Source organism: Oryzias latipes, chromosome 19 (assembly GCF_053564925.1).
Source record: "Oryzias latipes strain Hd-rR chromosome 19, Olatipes_Hd-rR_3.1".
Taxonomy (NCBI): domain Eukaryota; kingdom Metazoa; phylum Chordata; class Actinopteri; order Beloniformes; family Adrianichthyidae; genus Oryzias; species Oryzias latipes.
In genome coordinates, this window is record NC_136255.1 from 27245655 (window position 1) to 27255465 (window position 9811).

Below are 9811 nucleotides of genomic sequence, written 5' to 3' on the forward strand. Positions count from 1 at the left end.
AGTGCTAACAGGAAAATAAACCTTTCAAATATTACTCACACCTAAGATTAGCACAAGTTAACTGTGAATATCACTGAAGTAGGCATTTTCCAAAAGTTTGTATGCTCTTTCTGTAAGTGGGCGGAGTCAACTCTGACAGAAGTAATGATGGATTGGTTTATAAGTATCGTTTTTTTTTGTTTTTCTTTGATCTTATTTGAGTTTTTTTTAATCATTTTTCTAAGAGGTTTAGCTAGGTGTGTCAGGAGATGTGTGTTTGTGTGGGTGTGCGTGTGTGTGTGTTCAGAACGGTCTGGAAATGTCCTCAGATGGGAATTGCCGTGTGCATCGTGTAAACAGATGGAGTCACGGTTCTGGTGGATCCAGTGTTTATCTGTGCTGCACATCCATATCAGGGAGTGAGAGGAACCGCTTGAGGGGGCGGGTCTCCACGGTTGTTGATAAATGGCGGCGAGGAGGTTCTGCCCTTTTAGAACAAGCAGCAGGAAATGAAATAAAACCGACAGCAGACGAGTCCTCAGACATAAACACGCAGGCGCTCTTCAGGTCTTCAGAGAACTTCAGCAGAACTTTAGTTCAAAGAGCCAAAGCACGACAGAGGAATCTGATGCTGTGTGATGCATCTGAAACAACAGCAGCCAATCAGAAACCTCCCTCTGTTTGGGGTCCTAAAGTTGATCTAAAGGACTGAAGAAGAAGACGTTGAGCTCCAGCAAATGCTGTGAAACAATTGCAGACATAAAAAACACATTTGAACACGTTTTACTCAGTTTAAGCTCTTTCTACGTTCATCTCAGCACCGTTTCTCAGAGAAAAGCGCCGACACGACCACACTGGAGAGAAAGTCCTGAAAGCTAAGATTCTCCTGGTTCTCACATGTAGAAACGACCACTTTCTGTTCAAAAAGAACATGCTAACTGTTCAGTTCTTCAATAAAGCTGGTTTGAAACCAACAAGGTGGAGCCAACACACTTCCACGTGTTACCACTAGGTGAAAGTTACATATTCCATCACATCCTGATTATAACTGTACAACATGAACAGGGTTACACTCTAACTCCACCCTCTGGATTCATTTGTATTAAATAAATAATTGTTTGATTTTATTTGTTAAATAAAAATAAAAAAGGGGCCTTGGCTGTCAGGTTAATAGATAACATGTTAAAAAGGGACGGGATATCAGCATTAAAGTGACTGTATATGAGAACTGGACTTAGTGACTCCTCCCCCTGGCGTTCCAAACAGGAAGTGGTTCCAAGAAGCCAAACCCCCACAGACTTCCACAGAGAAACAAACAGCTGTTAGTCATTCTATTGGTAAGAAGAACCGTTCTGGATCTGTTACCTTTTTTTAACACGATCTTAATAATCCTCTTTTTTCAACTTATTCTAGTTATAAACTGACCAATTAAATGCCTCAATAAAAAAAAGGGGAAGCCTGCCCCCCCCCTTTGTGTAGCCTCCTTCAAAGTGGTCGTGTGTTTCCTTCCAACAAGTTCACTCCTGATGAGTGAGAGTGGTCGCCATAGAAACCCAGACCGACTCGGATCAAGCACTGTTCCTGACGACATCTGGCGCCACCTTGGCGGCGTCCGTATTCCTAAAAAACGGCGACTCAATTGACGTAATTTGGTTGGAAGAAAACGATTTTTTTAAGGATGAAGTCACATTCACTCAGTCCAGGTCTCTGATACAGTCGATCCCTCGTAGCTAAATTTGTCTTTAAATGGGCCTCAAACAAACCAACAGATCACATGACCACGGTGGTCTTAGCGTTCAGTCTTTGGTAGAAACGTCCCTGCAGCTCACAACAAAAGATGAGCAGAGAGACGTTTCATTCGAATTAAACGTTTTATCACAAATAGAAGTTTGGATCAAATTAAACTTCAATAAACTTTCTTCTGTGTCTGAATTCTGCTCAGCTCAACCCGTTGTGATCGTTAATGAGATTTTTTCCAGCTGCATGAATCTAAACCTGAACTTTTTCAAGTTGAAAATAAAATCTTCAGCTATATTTTTTAAATCTGTTCTTTAATTGAACACATTCACCTCAGATTTAAGTGAGACAAAGAAGACAGAAATCTTGTTGTTCAAAGTGGATTTTAAAAAAATGTCTTTGACTTGTTTCAACGGTCTGAGCGCTTGCTGGGGCTCAAAAAGAGCGTCTGACCTTCAGAAGCTCCAGAAATAAAGCGACAGATCTGAAAGCAGGGCGGTCAGCGCTGCTGAGGGCCTCAGAAAGGATCTGAGCGTGATCCCATCGGAGCTGTGACTCGTTTGGCTCGTTCGATGGGCGTAAATCAGTCAGCAACAGCACAGCTGAGAATGGTGACATCGTCTGTGCCTCCAGAACCACTGATCCAGATGATCTACTGCAGAGCAGGACCGTTAGACCCGTCTGCAGGTCCAAACAGCTTTAGACCTCAAACCTACAACCAGGTTTGTGAATGTGATGATTCCAAAAGCGGGGAGGTTTCCTCAGAACACACAGCTGTAAAGCACGGCGGCAGAGGATTGATGATGTGGGCTTGTTCTGCTGAGGACTAAGAGTCAAAGTGCACGTCAGGATGACGTGAAGACAAAGTCGACGTGACTCTCCATCAAAGGCTGACTCCAGGTCAGAAGCAGCAGCATCTCATCTCCATGGAAACCCAAATCCTGGTGATTTTTTTTCTTTTTTCTGCTTTTTCCAGAAAATGTTCCATCGGTTTGATGAAAAAATAGGAATTTTTAGAAGCTTCAACACACAAAACTTAGATGTACTTGGATACTTTTCCGAGTAACTAAGTACTCCTCTTGCATTGTTGTCTCCCTCACTGGAATGCAGTGAATGATGGGAGAAAGGGCAGCGGCGCCTCGGACTCCCTGATTGGCTGCGTTCCTCCGGGCCAGCCCTATAAGGAATGAAGCTGAGGAGACGGAGGGGAGGAAGAGGACGGCCTGGCCATGTTTGGATGGAGGGACGGATGGAGGGGTGGAGGCCTGATAAAGTCGCCTGCAGCTCCACATCCCCTCACTTCTGTCCTGCCCCCCCCACATCACCCATCAGACCCCGCACTGCCACGGTAAGAGCCCCTCCACCTCCCTCTGCACCTCCTTCTGTCATCTCTGGTCTTTTCAGAGGTGAAGTTCTCCTCTGCACCTCCTCCCTGCTTCTTTGACAGTCCACAGCATCTCTGTTATCTCTCTACGTCCATCCTCTTCCATCTTTAATCCTTTTTTTCCCTTCTGAACCACCATCATCTCCCTTCTTTTACCTCCCAAGTCCTCCTTCATCTCACATCCGAGGTGGACTCGTGTTTTCAAACTTTGACGGTGAATTTTCTCCTGTTTCTGCTGGGATCCTCCAGCAGCTGCTGCCCTGAGCTGTGACTGACAGGCTCAGGACCTCAGGTGACTTTTGCTCAGCAGGAATTTAAAAAGTTTTAACTTAATTTATTTATGGTAACGCAGGGTTTGAAAATGTTGTTTGTGTGTCATCATTATTGACAAATTTCACATTTTCATAGGAACAAATGACTTTATTCCTGCAAGGAAAAGCAAACGTATGATTTGTTTTGTTCAAGTATTATTAATCTCAGTTATAAATCAGATCTACTCACCACAATATAAAATCACACCAAATTACATGAAACCATATTTTTATTTGAATGTTTCACTTCAGATTGAAAAGTTTCTGAGAAGATGGAAATGCAGAGCAGAAATAGATGATCTATGATTACATTTTTATCTTCTGGAAACGATTGAATCTGCATTTTTTAATTTCCTTATTTTGGGTTTTTACATTTTTCCCATATTTGATCATGTTAAAGGAACAAATCCAGAAGTCTGCTGGTTAAATCATGATAGTGCAGGCATCGGATGTGTTGAAATGTGAGTGGAAGTAAAGCGCTGTGCTGACTAGCGCCTCCTGTTGTTAGAAGCTTTTGGGACTTCAGCCTCTCAGCTTCCTTCTGCTTCTAATGACCTCCATGTGACCTTTAGGAGGACAGGACGATGAATCTGCTTTATCAATAAAAACAGCTTAAAAGAACAGACAGTTGCTCTGTTTGGGAGATGAAGGAGCTTTTTGGAGCAGAACCAGACCCGCTCCAAGTTCAGGTTAGGTTTTCAGCTGCAGCAGAAACGGAGCAGATGGGCCAGACTCAACCCAAAGCACATCAGAAACATCCCAGTCCAAACGCTCATGACTAAATATGGAGTGAAGTCATTGGCAGGGGGAGGAAGATGAGGAGAGACGAGGAAGGACAGATGGAGGGGGCGAAGGAGGTAGAGTAACCAGAGGGGGAGAGAGCACGCCAAACACAGGCAGGAGTCGGCTTCATGTCCTAAATAGGAAGTTTTCCCACAGGTCATTTAAAGCTGGGCCGTGCACACGAGTGTGCACGGCCCAGCTTCATGCTTCTCCTCCTTTCGCTCTTTATTGTCTCTGATGCTCTGCTGCTTCTGTCTCCGAGGGGATTTTCAGAATAAAGCTCACCTTTCCTCTGATTGACATCATTCCGTTCATCACGACATCGGGAAAACCAGTTTGATTCCCATGGTGGTCTTCTGGACGTCTCAAAAGCGCGTCACATCTCTGAAGACCTGTGGCTGCCGCCCCAAAATCCTGACACTCACCTGTAGAGTCACAGCTTCCCACCTGAACTTCCTCCACCAGGCCTACACTGCTGTCCAGATATTATGGTCTGTGGAGCAAACTCTTTAGCTCTGCGATGCTGGAATGAAACATTGATCTCTGAACAGAGAGTTTCAACAGGAAACACTAACCTCCTCAAAGAATCCTCAAAGTACCCTATGACGTTTCTTCTTCTACTTCTGTTCCCACTTTTGGGATTTTTTGGGGGGGGGGTGAAAATGGAACTTTTTCTCTGGAAACGTCCTGCTAAAAGAACAATTTTTATTAAATATTCACAAAAGATTATTATTCCCTTATTTTCAAAGAGAAAACTTGGACACAGTCGGAAGGTTTTTGTCAAATTTTTGAAACAGTTTCCCTGACCGGACCCGTTTTATATCCAGAAGGACTTTACATTTAACTCAATGTTTGTAGAAAAAAGAAAAAAGCTCAAAGACATTTATGCAGTAAACCAAAACTGATCGATTCTGAGGATTTTACTTAGAATCACTTTTGATACCCAGAGCCTCTAGCAGGGAGCAATGCCTACCTAGAACAGTGTATAATTGTATTTGAAAACATTTAATTGTGATCAAATGTGCCCCCTGCAGTGTGATTTGCTGCCGTAGGTCGTTGCTCATCCACAGCGCCCCCTGCAGTCATGTGTGACGATGAGGAAAGCACTGCCCTGGTCTGCGATAATGGGTCTGGACTCTGTAAGGCGGGGTTTGCCGGAGACGACGCCCCCAGGGCTGTGTTCCCCTCAATCGTGGGCCGTCCCAGGCACCAGGTGATGACCGACTAGTCCACACTGTGGATGTTTGTCCCCCACTGCCAGCATTGAGTTGACAGGCGTTTTTGTGTGTCAGGGAGTGATGGTGGGCATGGGGCAGAAGGACAGCTACGTCGGGGATGAGGCTCAGAGCAAAAGAGGAATCCTCACTCTGAAGTACCCCATTGAGCATGGCATCATAACCAACTGGGACGACATGGAAAAGGTCAGGGTCCCCTCCCATCCCTGTACTCATTTACACACACTTGTGTGACTGATGACCATGTGCTTTGACCAGATTTGGCATCACTCCTTCTATAATGAGCTGAGAGTGGCTCCAGAAGAACACCCCACCCTGCTGACAGAGGCACCACTCAACCCAAAAGCCAACAGGGAGAAGATGACCCAGGTAACCAAGACACCCAACCGGCTGTCAAACCTGAATAGAATATTTACCAATAATTCGAAATAATAATTGATTTGTCCTGATCATAGATAAAGAATGTTGAATGTATAGAACAGAAAATTTTTCAATTAAGTTCATAGTGTCTACAAGTTTAAGAACACAGTATAGAACAGAAAGTCTAGCAGAACTCAGAGGAAATTCACTGGTTCATAGTTTGTAGATGATGAACCGAATCATCGTCCAACCAGATCCTCTTTTAGTTCAATGCAAACCATCAAATCAATGACAGCCAGCATCAGTGAGCTGCATTAATGGTTTAATTTCCTGCACTTGTGTTCAGATCATGTTTGAGACCTTCAATGTTCCTGCCATGTATGTGGCCATCCAGGCCGTTCTGTCGCTGTACGCCTCTGGACGGACTACAGGTTGGTCACCAAAACGGCATCTTTATGACCTGGACAGCTGCTGAGACCTAGAAAAGTGGGTCAGAAAGTTCTAACAAGGTCACAGGGTCCACAATATATTAACAACTGTGTTTGAAACACCCCCACTACCTCTAGACATGGTTTAACGAACTGTTTAGTGTACTGATGTGATGTGTTGTTGCATTACCATTGGAACAACACATCATCAGTAGGGTAAAACTAACCTGTCTTACGACGGTCTAATCCCAGGTCACATTCCTTATTACTGGCATACTGGCGAACTGTAAAATGTCCTGTGATTGTTCCAGAACTATAGAGGGGCAGCATTGAGATTTGGCAAACATTAATCCAGTTTGAGGGATTATAGTGCTTAAAGATTTGTGAAAGCACTTATGAGCTTGATGAAGAAGAGTTCTACAGGTCTACCTCACAGTGCACTTCAAGAACCGTTAGTTAAAAGTTAAAAACATGCATTGATCCATCTATCCTTCAGGTATCGTCCTGGACTCAGGTGATGGTGTTACACACAATGTGCCAATCTATGAAGGGTACGCTCTGCCTCATGCCATCATGAGGTTGGACCTGGCAGGCCGCGACCTCACCGACTACCTCATGAAGATCCTGACTGAGCGAGGATACAGCTTTGTCACTACAGGTCCGACGCAAGTAGGGCTGGGTACACCTCCTGGTACATTCAGGGACCATGTCTGTGACCTTGTTTGCAAATGTTTACAGCTGAGAGGGAGATTGTCCGTGACATCAAGGAAAAGCTGTGCTACGTGGCCCTTGACTTTGAGAACGAGATGGGCACGGCAGCCACTTCGTCCTCCCTTGAGAAAAGCTATGAGCTTCCTGACGGACAGGTCATTACCATTGGCAACGAGAGATTTCGCTGTCCCGAGACGCTCTTCCAACCTTCCTTCATCGGTTTGTTAAACTATCTATCAGTCCATCTGTTCATGTGTTCATATGTTTCCGTTTACTTGTCACTTATATATCCAATTTTCTACATTTGCCTGCAACATTTGTCTACAACAGTTCTAGTTTTGTTCAGTCAAAAACTTGGTTGCAATTCAACTTCCAGGTTTAAGGGTCATTGGGTTAAGCAAAACATCAAACCAACATTAACCCAAAAATTTTTAAGAAACATATAAGTTTTGAATGCTCTGTAAAATAACTTCACAGTAAACGTCTTAGTCAGGAAATCTAATCCATCTGTTGAACAGAAGAACAGTCATAATGGGCACATAAGGAAGGCTTACCTTCAGACTGGAATGATGGTTCTGCCTGCAGGTATGGAGTCCGCTGGAATCCATGAGACGACCTACAACAGTATCATGAAATGTGACATTGACATCCGCAAAGATCTATACGCCAACAACGTCCTGTCAGGAGGAACCACCATGTACCCAGGAATCGCCGACCGCATGCAAAAGGAGATCACTGCGCTAGCGCCCAGCACCATGAAGATCAAGGTAGCCCAATCCTCAAGAATTGGTAGTTTTCCCAATAAATAAAGAAGATCTGTAAAGGTCTGTTTCATTTAAGGTTTCATTTGAAGAGGAAAAATAATCATTTGGTTTTTGTAGTGAGGATCAAGTACATTCTTGAATTTATCCCAAAATCTCCAAAGTAAATGTTTAAACCCCATCCCCCAGATCATCGCACCTCCAGAGAGGAAGTATTCCGTTTGGATCGGCGGCTCCATCTTGGCGTCTCTCTCCACCTTCCAGCAGATGTGGATCAGCAAGCAGGAGTATGATGAAGCTGGACCCTCCATTGTCCATCGCAAGTGCTTCTAAAGGACCTTTGGATCTGCAGCACCCCCTTCAGTTTGCACCGCATAAAAATGATTTTAACCTGCATTGGTCCCTAATAAGAAATCCCCAAAAACTAGCCACAGGGTTAACATCATCAGGAAGTTTAAGGTGTTAGATGCCCCCTCCTGGCTAAATGTTGAATACCTTCAAGTGTTTTTGGTGGACTGAACCTGCAAATGTCCAGAACCTAATTGGTGATTTCCCAAACATCATCCCTCTAAGCTCACCTCAAAACTGTGAATGTGCTGCTTGTCCTCCACCTCTTTGCCTACCCTCTGCTCCACCTGTGCCCCTCCCCCACCCTGTTGAAAGAGTCTCCTGTCAAAAAGTGTGTCTTTATTTTTGACAAATAAAGCTTGAATATCCCCCCCCCCCCCCCCCATCATTCTTCGCTCTGCATGAAGAGGATATCACAGCGCACACGCAGGTGTCCCTGAGTTTGGACTGTAGGCAGGCAGGTGAGCTGGAGGCGTGGCCTGGAGATCTAGCAGAATGCTGTGTGATGTCGACAACGTGGATTTGACAGAATAAAGAGCTCTTGTCCCAAATGAAGAGTTGTACTTTTCCTCAGTTGTCAAACCTTCTGGTGCAACCTTTTAGTTTTACCTTTTTTCCTTTACAATTTTCAGTCTTGCATTTAGGTTCAAAAACAGAAAGGATTGTGGGAGAATAGCTAGACTAGGCAGCTGACAGATGAATACGAACATGAAGAAATCTGAAATTCTGGAGATCCACAGGATCTCCTGAAGTCTTAGCTCCAAATGTCCTTACAGGTGGATGCAGGCTGTCTCCTGGTGATAAGTGGTCGAACCTGTTTGGGACACACAGGTGACCCAAAGGAAATTCAAGGTTCTAGGCCACTCGGAAAACCCATAGAGAGAAAATGTTCATGTGGATTTTTGTTCTACAAGCAAGCTGCTACAGGTTGTTGTGAACACTTCTGTTCACGTGATACGTGCGCGCTCCTGGCGTGCAGCCTGAAGTCTGATTTCCACCAGCCCATCCGCGGTGCGTCTCCATTGCGTTGAAACAAAAATATTACATTATTACATCGTCTTTGTCACATCTGCGTCTGACATCCGCCAGTTCTATTTTTCTGTTGGTCGATTTTGCAGCAAAAGGCTGGACAACCGGAACCATGTCCGCGTTTCAAAATAACAATTTCCGTTGTTTTTCAAAATATAACGTATTATATTTAATGTAACATTACCAGCATTGCACTGTTGTTCATTTTCACCATGGATGATGAAAGCCTCATTTATGACGCAGAACACACATTTTACAAGGACTCAAGGAGAGGGTTTAGGCCTGATTTCTTACTTTTTGGATGTTGATGACACTGAGGTGGCGGGACAAACCACTCCTTCAGCAGCCTGGGGGAAGGGGTGACGGACCAGAGATGCAACAGAGAGAATGTAAACTAACTGACAGTCGTGTTGTGTGAGGAGCTCGTCTCACAAGGGTACGTACCGCAGATAGACCAGTCTAAATCAGGCCTGACCATAAGAAATGAGGAAAATCAGTAAGGAGCCAGTACGACACTGAACGACAGCATCACCCATTCATCATCAGTGAGTGTAACTTCCATTAACCTTTTGAATACTTCACAAGAAAATGGCACATTCTAAAAAAGAACAAAGTATAATCTAAAACATATAAATATGTACAATTAAGGTACAAAGTGAACAATGGATGTGTGCAAATATGCAAAATATGAAATGTGCAAATCTAAAGATGGCCGTAATTGTGTGCAGAGTGATGTGTACACTAC

General features: G+C 44.2%; 1 protein-coding gene across 2 annotated transcripts; it reads left to right on the forward strand.

Moving 5' to 3' along the window:
• Positions 1–2918: 2918 nt before the first annotated feature.
• On the forward strand, positions 2919–8592 carry acta2 (actin alpha 2, smooth muscle). 2 transcript variants are annotated; one of them, XM_004084659.5, is made up of 9 exons: positions 2919–3064; positions 5229–5407; positions 5487–5615; positions 5688–5798; positions 6136–6220; positions 6714–6875; positions 6956–7147; positions 7514–7695; positions 7879–8592. In XM_004084659.5, exons 2-9 carry the CDS (start codon positions 5279–5281, stop codon positions 8020–8022), a joined length of 1134 nt encoding a protein of 377 aa, XP_004084707.1. In that variant the 5' UTR covers positions 2919–3064; positions 5229–5278; the 3' UTR covers positions 8023–8592. The 2 variants fall into 2 exon arrangements, with proteins under 2 accessions (XP_004084707.1, XP_011491274.1); XM_011492972.3 differs by lacking the exon at positions 2919–3064 and adding an exon at positions 3071–3392.
• Positions 8593–9811: the final 1219 nt, after the last annotated feature.